Source organism: Cheilinus undulatus, linkage group 3 (genome assembly GCF_018320785.1).
Source record: "Cheilinus undulatus linkage group 3, ASM1832078v1, whole genome shotgun sequence".
Lineage (NCBI taxonomy): Eukaryota > Metazoa > Chordata > Actinopteri > Labriformes > Labridae > Cheilinus > Cheilinus undulatus.
In genome coordinates, this window is record NC_054867.1 from 3,273,296 (window position 1) to 3,292,477 (window position 19,182).

The 19,182-nt window shown below is 40.5% G+C and overlaps 2 protein-coding genes across 2 annotated transcripts; both read right to left on the minus strand.

Moving 5' to 3' along the window:
- Positions 1-4,208: 4,208 nt before the first annotated feature.
- On the minus strand, positions 4,209-9,184 carry LOC121506723 (odorant receptor 131-2-like). The gene is made up of 2 exons (XM_041782575.1): positions 9,029-9,184; positions 4,209-5,030 (listed from the first exon to the last, which is right to left on the minus strand). The coding sequence occupies exons 1-2, from the start codon at positions 9,182-9,184 to the stop codon at positions 4,209-4,211; spliced, it is 978 nt and encodes a 325-aa protein (XP_041638509.1).
- Positions 9,185-15,202: 6,018 nt separating this feature from the next.
- Positions 15,203-18,741, minus strand: LOC121506724 (odorant receptor 131-2-like). The gene is made up of 2 exons (XM_041782576.1): positions 18,589-18,741; positions 15,203-16,009 (listed from the first exon to the last, which is right to left on the minus strand). Exons 1-2 carry the CDS (start codon positions 18,739-18,741, stop codon positions 15,203-15,205), a joined length of 960 nt encoding a protein of 319 aa, XP_041638510.1.
- Positions 18,742-19,182: the final 441 nt, after the last annotated feature.

Below are 19,182 nucleotides of genomic sequence, written 5' to 3' on the forward strand. Positions count from 1 at the left end.
CCAAATCCGGCCTAGGGAACAGTTTAATCCGGCCCTCAAGATGATCTCATATTTCTGTTCTAACTGGCCCATCAGTCTGAGGTCTGCAGATTTCCTCAAGTATAAAAATGTGAACTTATCCTGATGATTTAAGATCTCCTTTTTTTCATCAAATCTGAAAAAGTAAGGAGTAAAAATATTTAGATAAGCAGTCAGGAATGTGGGAAAAGAAATGAATTTGTGTTTAAATTTCACATTTTCAATTTAGCATCTCACAATCAGGACTCAAACTTAGGATTTTGACTTTTCATTTCATACTTTAAACATTTCAACTCATAATTTTGATTTCTCGTATAATATTCTGAGCTTTAAGATTCATAATTCTAACTGTTAGGTGATATTTGGACCTTTATAACCAATCATTTTGTATTTTACCTCATGTTTTCAGCTCCAAACTTTGAATTCATAATCCCATAATTTTACCTTTTAGACTCACAATTTAAAATTTTGAATCATATTTTGACTTTTAATTTCATGATTACAAATTTTATTTCATATTTTGATCTTTAAACTCATGATTTTGACTCTCTAATATATTGACCATAAAAAACATTATTTTTCAATTTCAATTTCATGTTTTGACCTTTTTGAACTAATGAATTTACTTTTCTCAGATTGGGAGCCTTTAAACTTATCTTTTTAACTTTTCAAACGTCAAAATCGTTTATCATCAGGGCTAAGTTAAAAAATAAATAAAAACAATATATATTATTACCAGTGAAACAAGGTTGACAGTTTATGGTTAAAACGGTGACCCTGGGGGTGCCCTGGTAGCTGAATGGCACCATGTATGCGGGCAGCCCGGGTTCGAATCTGGCCTGAGGCCCATTGCTGCATGTCTCTCCCCCACTTTCCTCCTCTATCCAATAAAGGTGTTAGACAGATGAATAGTAAAATGCCGTACAGGCTCAAGGGCTGCATGGTGCTGCAGGGTTAGTGCTGTTCCTGGTTCAAATCTTGGTCAGAGCCTTCCTGAGTTTGCATGTAGGCTCTCTGGCTTCCTCCCAGACCGAAGTCATGCTCATTAGGTTAGCTGGTGACTCTAAATTGCCCGCCGGTGTGAGTGTAAGAGTGACTGGTTGTTTGTCTCTTTATGCCACCCTGAGATTGACTGGTGACCAGTCCAGGGTGAACCGGCCTCCTGCCCACTGACAGCTGGGCGACACCAAACGGGATAAGTGAATTAGAAAATGAATGGATGGATACACATTTAGCCTTCATTAAAGTAAAATTATCTAAAAATGCATTTAATAATAAGAACACCACCAGCTGCCTACATCTGCACACCTTTAAATCCTAAATGCTTCAGCAATATGAAATGAAGAACCAAGGATACCACATTTTTCTGACATTAGGGATCATATTTAGCATTTGGTCTAGCAGCTGGTCATTTGGTTAGCTTTGTAGTGTACTGAGACCTTCTACAGAGTATCCTGATAAAGGGGCACAAAGTCATCCTTATTTGGTCAACAACACACTCACTTCCTTTGTTCAACAGCAGGGAAAACAATCTCCTAAGGAGCAATGCAACTAGAATCCTACAGTAAGGACAGCTGAATTCATTTTATCTGTTCATCTACAGAATCTATAAAAGTATTCACACCTTTGGAGGTTTTATCTTTGTATTGATTTTATAAATCAGTCATATCAATAATATAATTTGACATTTAAGACAATAAATGAATAAATAAATAAATAAAAACAGATCGCCACAATGTCAATTAAATTAAAATCTGTAATGTTTAATAAGTGAATGCATAAATATTCACCCACGTCAGATTCAGACACGAATTCTCTGTTAGCTTGAGGTCTGGGCCACTCCAGAACATTCTCCTTGTTGTCTTTAAACTATTTCTGTGTAGCTTTCTCTGTTTGCTTTGGCTCATTGACTTACTGGAAAATAAATCTCTGTCTGATTAGATAAGACTGTCCTCCAGGATTTTCCTACATTTTGTCTCATTCATTTTCCCTCTACCTTCACAAGCTTTCCAGGGCCGGCTGCTGAGAAGCATCCCCACAGCATGATGCTGCTGAGAAGCATCCCCACAGCATGATGCTGTTGAGAAGCATCCCCACAGCATGATGCTGCCACCACCGTGCTCCACAGTGGGGATGGTGTGTTTGGCTCCATTCTGGTCTCATCAGACCAAAGAACTTTCTTCCTCTTGACCATGGAGTCTCCCACATGCCTTTTGGTGAACTCTAGTCCAGAGTGAATCTGAGTTTTCTTCAACAGTGTCTTTCTCTTTGCCACTCTCCCATAAAGCTCTGACTGGTGAAGAACCCGGCCAACAGTTGTTGTCTGCAGAGTCTCTCCATCTCAGCTGCTGAAGCTTGGAACTCCTTCAGAGTAGTCGTAGGTGTCTTGGTGTCCTCTCTCACTAGCCTCCTTCTTGCACGCCCACTCAGTTTGTGAGGACGGTCTGATCTAGGCAGATTAACACATGTGACATATTCCTTCATTTCTTCATGATGGATTTAACTGAACTCTGGGGATGTTCAGAGACTTAGAAATGTTTCTTTAGCCATCCCCTGACTTCTACTTTTCAGCAAGCTTTACTCTGAGTTGCTTTGAGTGTTCTTTTGTCTCCATGGTGTAATGGTAGCCAGGAATACTGATTAATCAGACACAGGTGTCTTTACACTACAATCACTGAGACACATTGACTGCATTCAGCTGATCTCTATTTCACTAACTCTGAGACTATTAGCACCAGTGTGCTGGACCTCTGTTGAATCAGGTCAGTCACTTTAAAGAGGCTGAATATTTCTGCAGTCACTTACTTCACATTGCATTTTTTAAATGAAATTGACATTACTTTGTAGAAATCTGTTTTCGCTCAAATTTTAAAGACCTTTTTGTCTTTTTCGGTTAAAAAATGAAATCATATTGAACATGATTGATTTATAACAGGGGTTTCAAACTCAAGGCCTGGGGGCCAAATTCGGCCCATGGTACAGTTACACCCGGCCCGCAAGGTCAAATATTTTAACTATAACTGTCCCACCAGTATGAGGTCTGCAGAGTTCCTCTGGTCTAAAAATGTAAAAACTTAACCTTGATTATTTAAGATATACTTCAGTCACAAAATTTTGAAAAAAAAAAAAAAAAATAAATAAAAAAAAAGAAAGAATAGAAATAAAAAGATAAAAAGGTCAGTGACGTGGGAAAAGTTTGTGTTTTCATTTCATATTTTTAGGTTCACAATTTAACATTTTAAGTCATACTGTGACATTTAAACTCATGATATTTAATTTAATTTCATGTTTTGAACATTCCCACTCTTAAGTTTGTCTTAGTATCCAATATTTTGACCTTTTGGACTTATTATTTAAAATTCTATCTCATATTTGACCTTTTAAAATCATGATTTAAAATTTTATTTTACATGTTAACCTTTTAAACAACTCCTAAATTTGAACTCAAATCCCACATTTTGACCTTTGAGTCTCAAAATTTAAACTGTATCATTTTTTTTAACCTTTTAAACTCATGATTTTAAATTTTGTCTCATATTTTTACCATGAAAAGTCCTAATTTTCAATTTTGACCTCATATTTTGACCTTTTAAATTCATGATTTCAACTCTGGCTTATAAATTTGCCTTTTAAAAACTTGATTTTGACTTATGATTTCATGTGTTGACTCTCTGAACAAATAAGTTTGATTTTTTTTTTATCTCTGATTTAGAGCCTTCAATTCATTACTGTTGAAAATTAGGATGACAGTTTCTGTTTAATTGTTCAGGCTGTTAGGCCCTAAGGTTAGACCTCAGTTCAGGATCTGGCCCCTGCTGTGATTGAGTTTGACACCCCTGATTGATAACATCAATAAAAGAGAAAACCTCCATGGGGGAGAATGCTTTTTATACTCAGAACCAAATGGGACGTTGTTTTCTCTCTTTGGGACCCAAACTTACAAAAAAAGAAACCATAATGCTTCTTATTAGTAACTTGTTTACTGCTAGCTTGTTAAAAAGTTCATGTCGACACGCAGCTGGACAGGAACTGTCGACTGGTGAGTGGAGGAATTTGAAAATAAAGCATAAGCTTAAAAAATGATCAAGGCTTTTACTTTCTCTTTCTTTGCACATATAATGAACCAATCAATGTATTGATCACCAGCAGTCATTGCATCGTTGTCCCCTGGTCTTTAGACAGAGACGTGCTCACTGCAGTTTCAGGGTCAGCCTCATGCTGGATACGGTGACCGTTTCAGACTGGGTCTTAATGCTGACTTTACAGAGCAGGTACCTCCTCACATACTTCCTGAAGTGCTGGTCTCGTAGTCCGTAGACGATGGGGCTGACAAAGCGGGGCAGGATCTGCACAACGACATAAGAAGCGAATCGTACAGCCAGGAACCGTCTGGGTAGTAGGTAGAGCAGACCTTGTTCAAACATGGGTCTGACATAAGTCAGCATACACAACAGCAGCTGGAACCCGTGCAGCAGGATGGTGTTTCTGGCCTTTTTGAAGTCTAAAGTGGCTCCTCTGGCCGCAAACAGGATCCTGAAGTAAGTGTAAAGGAGGGTGAGCCACACAAAGGCCAGACAGACGATGTGTGAGGCGTCTCTCTTCTTCAGACTGTAGGAGCTTCTGAATACATAATCTCTGGCACAGAACTGCCTGGAGTGAAAAAACTCCAGTGGCTCTGTAGCCAGCAGGATGAAGAGGTCCGGCAGGATGGAGAAAGAGCTCACCACCCAGATCAGACCAATCAGGATGTAGGTTTTCCTCACCGTGCACATCTGGGCGTAGCGGAGGGGGATGCAGACGGCGATGTAGCACTCCACCGCCATGCTGGCCAGGTTGAGCGGGGTGTTGAGGGTGGCGAGGATGGTGATGATGAGCAGGACGATGCAGAGGGAGACGTTGATGGTGTGGAGGGCGTAGCTGATGATGTGGAGGAGGGTGGACAGGAGTAGCTGCACCATGTCGTTGATCACCAGGTGGATGAAGAGGATGTAACGAGGGTTAGAGTTGAAGATCTGGAGGAAAAAATAAGATCATCGAGTACTTTCATCAGTAAATATACTTTAGTGTATCGTATGCTGGTGCTGGTGACTCACAGCATACAAAGGTTTTATTTCATACCAAAATAATAAACGGTGCCACAGAATGATAAACTTTGATATAATTCTAGCCAAATCAAACTATAAAGAAACCCGTTCAACAGCACAGTGATCCTCATCAAGGATAGCACACCACAGACCCGTGTCTTTCAGCAAAATCTGAAATGATCCCCCCTTACACACACCCCAGCACCCCCGTCCTTTCACAAATGGCTCATCTGTTCATTTATGCTTACCGTTATCATCAGTAGCCTTTCTTTTATAAATCACATTTAAATATCAGACATTATATGTTTTACTGCTGATCTGAGTGAGGAAGTTCCTGATCGGTGTGTGTGTGTGTGTGTGTGTGTGTGTGTGGAGAAAGAGAGAGGCAGACCCTGCACACTTACTGACCGCACCGATCTCCAAAAACAGATATCTTGAGGGTTGATGTGTGATGTCCAGGTAAAGTCTATGTTTGGTCAATGCTTTATTTACATTTCCTTGATCATATTTATAGCATGGGCTGCACGGCGGCACAGGGATTAGTGCTGTTGCTCACATCAAGAAGGTCCCAGGTTCGCTTTCTGGTCAGGACCTTTCTGTGCAGAGTTTGCATGTTCTCCCTGTGCATGCGCGGGTTCTCTCCGGGCGCTCCGGCTTCCTCCCACCACCAAAAACAAGCTTGTGAGGTTAATTGGTGACTCTAAATTGCCCGTAGGTGTGAGTGTGAGCGTGCCTGGTTGTCTGTCTCTATATGTCAGCCCTGTGATTCACTGGCGACCAGTCCAGGGTGTACCTCGTCTCTCACCCAGTGACAGCTGGGATAGGCTCCAGCCCCCAACTCCCCCCACAACTCCCAACAACATAAGCAGTATAGAAAATGGATGAATATTTATCATGCCTGGTGTGCAGCACATATGACCTGACACTACACGCTGTGTGTGTGTCTACAGAGGGTTGGACCTGCACACACACTCAGCATTTCCAGGAAGTCAAGCTCTGTCTACCTCTGCAGCCATCTCCTCAATTCTACTTCTTGTTCTGAATTGAAGAATCTGTATTTTGTTATGCGGCACCACATAGGATGAATTTTACTAAAAAGAAAACAAACATCTTGTTTAATTCATGAAGTAGTCACTGAGTAGAATTAAAAGTAAAAGTAAAGAGTCAGTCATTTCAAATATACTCAAAGTCCTGAGTAGCTACTTTTGATGCTCAAAGGGTTTTACAGTGAGAAATGACTGGTCCTTAATGTGCAATACAAGAAAATGCAGACTTCTTACAGGGTTATTTATCAGAAGGTGTGCTCTAACCTAAAGAACAATGCAGCAGCTGTTCAGGAGGAAACATGGAATCATTCTCTGCTATGTGCATGTACTGACTGTCATGTTGTGAAAGCCAAACCCACTGTTTGTTCTTGTGTAGGCAGAAAGCTGTGACCTCATTGTTGTGGCTGTCAGTGTTTATGTTTTTACTCAGTATTCGATGATTTTAAAATGTAATTGAGTACAAATACTTCACTCAAAATATACTTCAGCGAAGGTAAAATTAGTGATTTTAAAAACTACTCAAAAAAGTACAAGTAGATAAAAAAGCTAACAAGTTAGAGTAATTGGAGTTAATGTAATGATTTACCTTCACCTCTGGTTATTACCCACAGTCTGTGTGATTCTGTCTGCCTCTGCTCGGCTTGTTGTCAGACTGTGAGCCCATTAAAGAGCTGTAAAGGCTTTAACATCTGTTAGTGGTGTTATCAGGCAGTAGAGATACAGAATAGGAGCCATAGATTAGGCTGCACAATGGCATTAGAGTTTAAAGGCAGACCTGCAGTCATTATAATGTCTATGGCTATTACAACCTACGAGCAGAACGAGCGGTTAAAGAGTTTTCATATTTGGAATTTAATATTCAAAGGTACTCTAACGTGTAAAGTTATTAGTTTATTAGTATACAGTGCTTAACAAATGTATTAGACCACCCTAACCCCAACCAAAGTAAGGTTTATGCCACAACTGCCCTAAATTAACAGCGTTGGTAATTACCAAAATCATTACCCATGCCGATGAAATCGGCAGGGGGTTAGGTAAAGGGTTCCGTATCTTTCTTTCTTTCTTTCTTTCTTTGTATGTGTACAAGATAACTCAACAACGGAAAGTTGGATCTTCACCAAACTTTCAGGGAATGTTGGGATAGTGACAGGGAAGAATCAAATAGATTTTGGTGATGATCCGCACACCCGTTTGGTTTTTCTCGGACGTTGAATTTTGAACACCATAGTAATCAATGGGAGCGTGACTTCCTCGGTGGCGCTGCTTCGGCGTGGATCTGCCGCCTCAGATGGCCATTCTAGTTTTTTATGTCTCTGCAACAGTTAATACACCAATATGTAGAAGCTCCTTAACCCAAATGATATTCTTAATGCTAAAATAGAATTATTATTGTTATAAATGAATTTTCAAATTTACTGATTTACAAAAAAACTGAAAAAATAGTAAAGCACATTAATATTTCTTGATTCATTTGTCAAATTATAGTTATTTACTTGCATTCCTGAACAGAAAAATTTGTTTTAGTGGTTGACTGTTATGCTTGATTCATTTTTGACTTCTCAGAGAAGCCCAGTGAGCCGGCTCAAATTTGAGTGAATTCAGTTTGAAATTCTTCATTCCTGTTCAAAATGGTAAAACGTGGAGAGCTCACTGAAAATGAAAGAGTCCGCATTAAAGCACTTCATGATGCTGGATGGTCTCTGAGACAGATATGACAGGTGGTCTAATACATTTGTTAAGCACTGTACATAACACAGTAATCTAAGAAGTCTAACGCCACCCCACACTGTCGACGGTCTCTCCCAAACGGTGGGAGTGGGCCGCCACTCAACCACAGCCCTAAGCCTCAGCACCGGCACTCCACAGGGCTGTGTGCTCTTTTTTATTTACAGCTTTTTTCTGATTCTGAGAGAAAAACAGTCAGACTTTTTTCTCTGAATTGGCAGAAAAAGTGTTGTCTCAAATGTATTTTTCAGAATTCAGATTGAAAAAAGGTTTTGTGGAAAAGTTTTTATCTCAGAACTCTGACTTTAATCTCAGAATATAAAAATCTTTGGCCTTAATCCTCCTCTGTAGGGATGCAGCTCTCCTGTAACCACAGATGTAGTGATTCATCAGTGACAGAGCCTGTAAGCTTTAATCCAGGACAGCACTAAAACGTGTTTTCAAGAGCAAAAATCATGAAAAGCTGAAACTTCTGTCCTTAGAGCTGACTTTAAATGATAAAGAACGAGGATGAGAAAAGAAAAACCTTCAGCTGAGATAAGTCCGCTGATTCTGACTGGAAAACCGATCAAAACTTTGTACACCATCTTATAAGCTGCAGCATTATTTGACATTTGTGCATTCTGCTGATTGATGCGATTTATATGATTGAGTGATTTTATAAATCAGCAGATGTTTTCACATCATCTCGTTCTAATAGTGATTTTATTGTGCAGTCTTTGTGTTTATGAATGAATAATGAGAGGAAAAGACATTTTATAGGGATGCATCAGCATGCATTATAACTTACATAATATCGAAATCAGCAGATGACAGCTTAAACGATGATAAACAGTAGTATTATATATTATTATCATATCAGTATTGGTTCAGATTTCTGCTGATATGAACATGCAGAATGTGTTATTATGTTGTGTAAAGCAGAATCAGTGGATTTATCTCTGCTGAAGTTTTTCCATCCTAGAACAATGGGAAGCATCCCTTCCTGTCTAAATGACTGCATAAACTTTCAGAGCAGATATCTTTAAGGAGACAGCATTTATGAGTGTCAGAAGACTCAAAGAGAGGCAGAGAGCTGCAGCATGTTGTTTTTTGATTTTCTATTGGTGCACAGAACAAACGATCTGCAGCATGAGGAGCAGACAGGATTCTTACCTGGTGCTTCCTGAAGGTGTGCACCAGAGTGCCGTTGATGTAGTTGATGGAGATGCAGAGGGCGGTGACGATCACATTCTTGGTCACAGCCATGGTAAACGTGTCACGCTGGTATCCTCCCACAGACGAGGAGCCGTTCAGGGATGAGAGGTTCATGTCTGCAGTACTGAAGAATCCACTTTATCTGAAACAAGCACCACAGAGATTTGCATCTGCCCTCAGGATGATGAAGATAACAAAATTCAGAATCAAAAATGAAGTTAACCTTCATCCTGGGGATAAACTGCTTCATGTATTTCTTTAACACATGCATAAACTGTTACATTTCATGAGCTTGAGAGAGCAGAAGAGCTTTCTATGTTCTAGTAAACTCCCGAGCATCTTCCCAACCACAGAACACTGAAGATTATCCAGTATGTCTTATTAAACACTACGTTTGTGCCGGAGTGACAAAGACACAAATATCCATTAATTACTCATCAAAATCACAGATCTGTCCATAAAACAGCACAGCTTTTTAGCAGTATCACCATCAGAGCAGACAGGAAACACTGACAGGTGTGTGCGTACCTGCAGGGAGCCTCTCTCTCCTCAGCTCCATCTGCTCATGCTGTTGAGTTTTTATACGTCCTGTGAAGACGTCTGGGATTACGCTGACCCGTGTTGTTTTGTCCTTAAATTGGTCTCAGTGTGTTTTGAAGGAGGGGATGTCACGTTTTTAAGTTTAATAAGTGCAGCAGACAAACACAGAATGGAATTATAACTTTATATTCAGTGCGCTCAAAAACTAGTCAGACCTCAGACAAAAAACTCAAAACAGATAAAAGACTGCTTGTAGTCTTCATTTTGACAGTTATTTATAATTTGAGTTGTCTTTTGATGACACGTCTTTAAGTTTTAGTTACATTTTAGTCTTTTCTACCCTGTTTGGAAAGTCCAAAACATTTTATCTTTATCTTTAGTCCAAGCATTTATTCTCTTGCCTAAATCTGGTACCAGATGATGGTAGTGAATTCTCTGCCAAACCTGGGGTCCCTGCTTTCTACAGCTGACAGACAGAAGAGATACAGATGTGTTTTAACAGATTTACCCACAGTGGAGAAATATCACAGACGAAAACTACATTACATTTTAGTCTAGTTTTAGTCATCTTGACGAAAACTAAACTTAGTTTTAGTCAGTTTTATTCATAACAGATCTATTCTTGTTAGTCTTGGTCTAGTTTTGCCATGGAAAAGGCTGTCTACAAACATTTTTATTAATAGTGTTAGTTGATAAAATCAACACTGACTGCTTGGCTTTCACATTAAGTTTTTTGCCACCTCCAAGCAGGTTTTCATGTGTTTTACACTGAGGAGAGTCGTCATCTCCCCGCTCTGTCATGGATCCAGAAAAGTGGAGGGCTGCAGTGATGTTGTCCTTCTAGAACTTCCATACAGGATCTGTGCAGTCAGAGTGACCATCAAGTTCTTGGTCTCCTCTCTTACTAACTCACAAATTCCACATAGGACGACTGTGCTGCGCTCCATCTGTTGGCACCGGCAGGCAATGCCTCCATCATGACATCCACATGTGGCAAAGCTAATACTTTGTCTCACCATGTCTCCACCCTACCAGGGTGAGCGTGACTAATCTGGTTCACTGTCTGGATCCAGCAATGTTTTTGAAAGGCTTTCCACTATTGAGAGATACAGCTAGTGGTGGAAGTCTATGTTTTGTGGATGTTTTTCTAGTTTCATATTAAAGCAAGCAGTGGTAGGAAATGGCTCACAGACTAGTTGACTGACTTTGACAAGCTTTTGCACAACAAGCAGCAGCAGCTACAGTTTACGCTGTACCTCACAGTCAAACAGGGTGGTCTGCAACATTGACCCCCTCACTCATGGTGTCACACTTCTAAAAACAATTCTTACTGCAAAAACATGAACTAATAGACCAAACATGCATAATAACAACTTTGCAATGAATGTGAACATTATAAAAAATTATGCATGTTTAGTGAGGGGTTTTTTGAAGTGTGACACCATGAGTGAGGGGGTCAATGTTGGAGACCACCCTGTTTGTATGTGTCTATAATTCAGAATAAATAGTGTAGCTGCTGATGCTTCCTGTGCAAGAGCTTGTCAAGGTCATTCAACTTGTTAAGGATCCATTTCCCATCACTGCTTGCCACAATATGAAACTAGAAAAGCACCCAGAAATTTCAGACCATTAGCCACATCTCTCATTAGAGAATACCCTTTTAAAAAGAATGCTAGATCCCAGTGATGACCCAGATCAGTCACTCCCTCCTTGGTAGGGTGGAGACACAGCTAGGTAAAGAATTAGCTTTGACACACATGCAAATCATTTTACAACCATTGCCTGCCGGTTCCAACAGATGCACTGACAGTCTCACCCATGGTTTTTTGAAAATTTTCAACTGGCCCCTCCCCTCAAAGAACTAAACATACTAAGTTATCTCAGCTTAACTTGATCTTTGCATCTTTCAGCTGAATAGTACAAACAACTAATCTGATTTGGTAATGTCAACGTTTTTTGACAAAACATAAAAGAATAAGTAATGATTGCTAAAAAGTTTAAGTATCAAGTAAATGCTGACTGGGAGAGACAAAATTTCCAAACAAGGAGTCAACATTCCTCCAAAGAAACAATTATTCTTGTTCTTTGGTCTTACCTGTAGACCATAATATATATACCAAATACATTACAGATGCATACTGCCACCTACTGACCAAACTGTTATGTAAACAAATCTCACTGGTTTTATGTAATTCATTTGAATTCACTCAAACTGAAAGAATCACATTGGTTTTATCTATTTAGAATAACTAAAGGTTGGAAATTTGTTAAATTAAGTAAAACCAAGTTAATTTGTTCAAGTAATACCTATGACAGTCGAAAATCATTTTTTTTGAGTGTACTAGAGTCAAAAAGTTAAAGTTACTTGTTTTTTTTTCAAGGCAATTGGTTTGCATGCTTTTTTTTTAAAGTAAGGATAACTAATTGGATTGTACAGTGTACTTGTAGTAAACATGGGCAAATGAAAGAATCTGTAGATGGGGCCAATATGGGTCTCATATGGGCTGATCCACACTTGCAGTTCACATGGGCAAGCCCAGTGGGGCCAACATGGAACCCATGGACAAACCCACATGGGACCCATATGGGAGCCCACATGGAAATGCTGGCTGGGAAGGATCTGTGGTTTTATGTAAAATTCTTTGGCTAAATGTCCCCAAAAGTTAACTTTTTCCATCATGTTGTAGCTCTGTGACCCACTGACCTCTCGGTGACCCTTTGCTCTCGCTGCAGGATGAGACCTAAGTGGATATGATGATGATTTTTCTGTAGTCTTCCTCAGATCGGTGCCTCTCAACAATCCTGTCTCTGCAGCTCTGAAGCTCCTTTGACCTTTGACCCTTGGTTTCACTCTGATATCATCATCAGCTGTGAGGCCTTCTATAGAGAGGTGTGAGTCTTTAGAATCATGTCCAATCAGGTTAATTTAGCACAGGTGGAGCCATTGGAGGTCTACCTGTGCTTTTTAATACCTATCCCTCTGACTGTAGCTGCTTTAATCCAGTAAACCCGATGCTTCAGCTAGGTTAAATAAAAAAAAATCATAAATTCAAATTCACTGCACCAGAGTCTAAATAAAGCGGACAGAGACCCTCCTTTCTAATGGATTCTGGTCTGGTTGTTTGTTTGTTAAGAAGACAGTGTTCACATACCACCAAGAGAACAAAGGAGTCCAGACAGCCCCTCTGGCCATCAGTCAGCATCCTGGACTCACAAGAGACTGGAAGAATCAGACAGAAACACTGATTTTTGTCTGCATGCCTGGAGAACTGGAAGACTACACTGTCTTGCTCAACGAACCCTTCACCCTATGTGTGAGTCCAAGTCTGCAGCGGATCCAGTTTTACAGTCAGCAGATGAAAGGATTAGACTGCCATGGTAGATGAACTGCTCTACAACCTCTCACCATTCAGAAGCAAGGACTCAATGGCAGCATCCAAGCTGTTCCCAACCAGGCCAGCTGTGAAGTTTGGTTGAAGAGGGATGATGGTGTGGGGCTGTTTTTCAGGGTCTGGTCTAGACCCCTTATCTCCAGTGAAGGCCAGTCTTAATACTTCAGCAGACTAAGACATTTTGGACAGTGCTATGCTTCCAACTGTGTGGCAACAGTTTAGGGAAGGCTCTTTACTATACCAGCATGACTGTGGCCCAGAGCACAAAGAAAGACTCGAAAGACCTGGTCTGATGAAGAACTGGACTGGTCCACACAGAGTCCTGACCTCAACCCCATCCAGCACCTTTGGGATGAACTGGAACAGGCCTTCTGGTCCAACATCAGTGCCTGACCTCATAAATGCTCTACAGCAGTGATACTAAACCCGTGGCTCTCTTGTCTTAATTTGAAATGTTATTCCCCAGAAAACCTTTACTAAGTGAAAGTATGACCTCAAAATGATCCATTATTAGTCACATTAATCAGTTTGAATCCCACATTAATACGGTAAGCTTTAATTTTCAACCTTTTTGTGTGTGTAAATTTCCATTGCTCTTATCTGCAATTTTTTTTAAATTATTTTGCCACTTTTAATCCATTTAAAGTGCTTTAAGCCCACTTTTGCCATTTCTTTTTGCCACTTTTTGTGTGGTGACTGCACATTTTCTGGTTTTATTTTGATAAGTTCCTGTGGACTGTTTCCTGCTTGGAGTGTTTTCTGTTGTCTTCACAAAGATTGGGCGTTCACCGGCACTGATTTCCCCGGCACCTACGCACCTGCACCAAATCACTGCAATCACTGCGCACTCTTAAGCTCTGCTCAGAGTCATCTCCAGTGCCAGAGTAATCCCACTCCTAAGTGGTATCTTGGCTCTCTAGCGACTCAGCTAACACTGTTGAAGTATTTTTGAGATTTCTCTGTGCTCCAGTGACCTGTGACTAACCCTGCTCTCTCTGCCACGCTGCCACACTCTCGCACCGGACTCTCTCACAGCCTCCACTGCCTACCCTCACGTCTGCAGCCCTCACATTTCCCTGGATCCCTCTTGCTCTCCCTGGACCTTGGATTCCCCCTCCCTTACTCCTGTCTTTTCCCCAGTAAAACCTTTAAATTTGCTTCCTACCGTCTCTGCCTCTGCTCCTGGGTTCCAATTACAACCACTTATTACACAAATCATCACTTTTGCCCATTTTTACTACTTCTATCCCATTTTTGCCACCAGTTTTTTGCCTGTTTGCAACCCCCCCCCCCTTTTTTTGTCCATGTAAGCCACGTTATGCCATTAAATGCCACTGTTTTCAACATTTTTCAACAACTTTTCCCTCATTTTTGCCCATTTTACTCACTTATGCACTCAACCTGTAACCAATTGTTGGTAACTTCTCACCCATTTTTGCCACTTTTCATCCACCTTTTGCCATTTTATGCCCTTTTCACCCCTCTCTGCCACTTTTTTTCCTGCTGTTTGACCATTAGTTGCCACATTTAACTTATTTTTGCCACTTTTCACCACTTACATTGTGGCTCTTGCAAAGGTATTTTTGCAAAGGTACTTTGGCTCTTTGCTTGAGCAGGGTTGAGTAACACTGATCTACAGAATGAATGGGCACAAATTCCTACAGAAACACTCCAAAATGTTGAGGAAAGCCTCCAAGAAGATTGGAGGTGGGTATGGGTGCAAAAGGGGGACAACTCCAAATTAAAGTCCCTGTTATTGTAATGGCCAGGCGGCCAAATACTTCTTTCCATACACATGAAAAGTGGAATTAAGAGTTTTTAAAATAACATGGAGATTTTAGTGCAAACATTCAACATATTGTAGCTTTAACATGATTCAGTTTGATGAGCTTAGATTGGACATACGTAGTGACACAGCATAATAAAGACAAACACCAGCTTATATATGATTTTATACTCATTTATTCATTGATTAATTTATTTTCCTGTACATGATCACACTGGCATGTCTAGCTGAATCAGCTTCAAAACCACTAAAATGATAGAGCAGTCTTTCTCTTCAGTAGTTTGTGCAGATTATAAAGATTCAAAGGAAAATGACAGATCCTTGCAGCTTATTCTAACTAAATGGTTATTAACAGGCAGCATCAGAACTCATTCAGTACTGATCCCTCCATCACTGCTGTCCAGTTTTGAAGCTTCATTTTTTCTGCAGCTGTGGTTTGACCCTCCGTCTCACTGCACACAGAATGTACTTCTTTAAATGCTGTCTGAACGTCTTATCTCTGAGCCCGTAGATGATTGGACTGATGAACCGGGGAAGGACCTGGATGATGATGTAGGAAACAAAGATGACATGCACTGCATGTTTAGGAAACCAGCTCAACAGAGCTTTTTTGATCACATGTGCTACAAAGGTTAGCATAGACAACAGCAGCTGAAACCCATGGAGCAGGATCGTGTTCCTGGCCTTCTTTGCATCTCCATCAGCTGATTTAGAAGATTTCGCTCCTTTAGCAGCCTGAAAGATCATGATGTAAGTGTAGAAGAGAGTGAGCCAAACACCAGTCAGGTAGATGATGTAAACATCTTTCTTCTTCACGTGGATGGGGTGTCTGAACAGGTTATCCTTTTCACAGAATATGGCTGAATGGAAAACGTGAACAGGCTCAGTGGCTAGGAAGACAAAGACATCAGGCAGTGTGGAGACGGCGCTCAGAGCCCAAATCCCTCCAATCAGGAAGTACGTTCTTCTGATGGTACACAGCTCAGCGTGTCTGAGAGGTAAACAAACAGCGACGTAGCACTCCACCGCCATGACGGCTAAATTCAGCGGTGTGTTGAGGGTCGTAAAGACGGCCAGAGTTATAATGAGGCAGCAGAGGGAGGCGTTGATCCTGTAGAAGATGTAACTGAAGACAAACAGGCTGATTGTTGTAGTGAGCTGGATCATATCATTCACCACCAGGTGGATGAAGAGGACGTAACGGGGGTTCACGTAGAATATCTGGAGGAGAGAAGAAGAAAGATTAAAGCCAGACGGTTGCTGCAGCAACACTGCTACGATGGTGTGCTGACCCCAGGCGGTGTTTGGATTCATGTTTAGGTCAGGTGGACCAACTCAACTCAGCACATGGTTAAGACTGTCTCTTCACTGTCTCTACCTGATGATTGGGTTTCTACACTACAGCTGCATACAGGGCCAGAAGGGGGTCATTTTCAGTCCTGGACTGTCAACCAGCCCACCTCAGCTCACAACCTTCCACTGCTGTTATTGAATTGAGGATTTAGTATTTTTGTTAGAAAGGATAAGGCATGCGCCCCATGTACGCGGGCGGCCCGGGCTTGAATCCGGCCTGAGGCCCCTCACCGCATGCCTCTCCCCGCTCCTTTTCCTGTTTCCGACTCTATCCACTATCCTCTCCTCTATCAAATAAAGGCACAAAATGCCCAAAAATAAACCTTTAAAAAAAAAAAAAAAGAATTCTTTCTATTTTTAAGAATTGCCTTATTACACAGGGCACTGCTACTGACCCCGAATCCAGTTTAAAATCTGTCTCAAAATGTTGACTTAGCATTGGATTAGTATTAGTAATATTATTCAACAAAGGTAAGGTTTTACAGAGTTATACACACACTGTATGTCCCTAAACAGAATATCACAAAATTTATTTGAATTTCTGATTTTTTTTAATTAAACTTTTATAGATTTATCTCATACAAAGTGAAATATTTCAAGATTTTTTTTTGTTTTGTTTTAATCTTGATGATTACAGCTCACAAAAATGAAAACTCTCAAAATATTAGAATATTGAAAAAACATCAGCCCAGAAAAGGATTAATGACGCAGAAATGTTGACCTTCTGGAAAATTCTGCTCATTTATCTCTCAGTACTTGGTCTGAGCTCCTTTCTCATGAATTTCTGGGTCTCTGCTCGTGTCATAGAGCCGATCAGTCCGTGGTCCTGCTGGGGGGTTATGAAGTCCAGGTTCTCAGATAACAGCCTTCAGCTGGTCTGGATTGCTGAGTCTGTCGTCTCTCATCTTCCAGAGATCCTCTATGGGATTCAGGTCAGACCAGTTGGCCAATCAAACCCAGTAACACCAGGGTCAGCAAACCAGTTTCTGGCAGTTCTGGCTTCACTGTGGGATGGTGAAAAGGAGATCAGGATCTCCTAAAGCTCCTCAGCAGATTGAAGCATGACAGGATCTAAAATCTCCTGGTAGATGGCTGACAGCGTGGACTCTGGCGTCTTAGTTATTCCTTTTCAAAGCAGGACCAGCTGTGTTTTTTTATCTCTCCACCCTCTCACACTTTTCTCACATTTAGAGAAATAATAGTTCTGGGAACATTTAAAAGCTGAGCTGATGACCCCGCAGCCATGCAGGGATTTACAAGATGACAAATGAACTGTAAGGAAACACCGTTGGTCAGAGGAGGACTCTGTAATCAATCACATCATACTTAAACCTCATTTATTTTCTGCCCTTGGATCAGATGTCGAGCTTTGACTCTTAGTAATGTTAGATATTGGTGCGTTTATCGAGCGTATCGATGGTTTTAAACCATCTGTGGGAAGAATTAACATGTAACAGTCTATTTCAATGAAGAAGTCTCTTCACCCATTTCTTAAACAATGGATTTTTTCTTCCCTAATGGCACGGGCATATTCCAAGATGACAATGCCAGGATTCATCGGGCTCCAATTGTGAAAGAGTGGTTCAGGGAGCATGAGACATCATTTTCACACATGGATTGGCCACCACAGAGTCCAGACCTTAACCCCATTGAGAATCTTTGGGATGTGCTGGAGAAGGCTTTGCACAGTGGTCAGACTCTCCCATCATCAATATTAAAATTAATGCAACACTGGATGGAAATAAATCTTGTGACATTGCAGAAGCTTATCGAAACAACGCCACAGCGAATGCGGCAGTATATATATATATATATATATATATATATATATATATACACACACTACATATTATAAGTCAACATCACATTATTTTGACCTCACATCTAATATTTAGCATCATCTTTATGAACCCTGGCCCTTATATCCTGAGAAGTCAGTTTGATATAACTGGGTTTACATTTAAAACAGAAATAACAGATAATTAGAACCCATAACTTGTCAGGTATCAAGATAAATTAATTCAGATCAGTAGATTAATGTGATTTCTGTTTCTAATTATTTCCTCCCTGTTCATGGCTCAAAGGCTGTACGACCTAATCCCAGATCCTGGTGATCCTGCTCTGTACTATTGTGAAAGGTTGATAGTTGTTCTGTGAGCAGCTGTTGCATTAGAAAAAACAAAGAGACAGTTTGTCAGACGCTGAAGCCTACTAACCAGTTAATATAAAAATCACGTGTGTTGCAGTGTTTCTCACCTTAAGTACAGCAGCAGTTTAGTTTCATCAATCAAAAACTTTCACCTTCCCATCCTAACATGTCATTATGTTATTCTGACAGAAGCAGGGAGCTTATTGTTCCTTTTTACAGCAGAAGCATCAGATGACATGTAGCATACAGCTCCATACCTGATTTCTGTGTAACTCAGACTGTAATAGCGGGTTCTCACCTGGTGCTTTCTGAAGGTGTGAATCAGGGTTCCATTGATGTAGCTGATGGTCAGACCAACAGCCAGAACGATCACGTTTTTGGCCACGGCTGTTTGGAAAGAATCTCGGTAACTTGAACCACTCGACATGTTGAAGGCAGAGGAAGAATTCATCGAGTTAATGTGAGAATGTGCAGGTCTGCATGAAGGGACATAAAGATGTACATAACATTAACTCAGTTCTTCTAATCTTCAAATCCACCCTGACCATGATCATCACAGCAAGCGAGTTCATCTTCAACTAATGAACTAGGAAAACAAGAATCCACTGCTGCTTCTGTCCTTAACAGCTGCTATATTTACATTAGCCCGACATTTTTGACAATCATAAGATTCTTTATATTTATACCAGCAGGCCAATAAAAAGTAAGTGACCAGCTTCTCTAGAAATATTCATAAAATAAAACAAACTAAGGCAGAATAAATATCAAATGTAGACAGTAATCAGCACTCTATTATGGCCTGAATATGCAGGTAAAAATCACATGGAATAGAAGCACAAACATCACTGCAGCATACTGCATGAATGTGAAGGAGTGAGCTTTTTTATCTGGG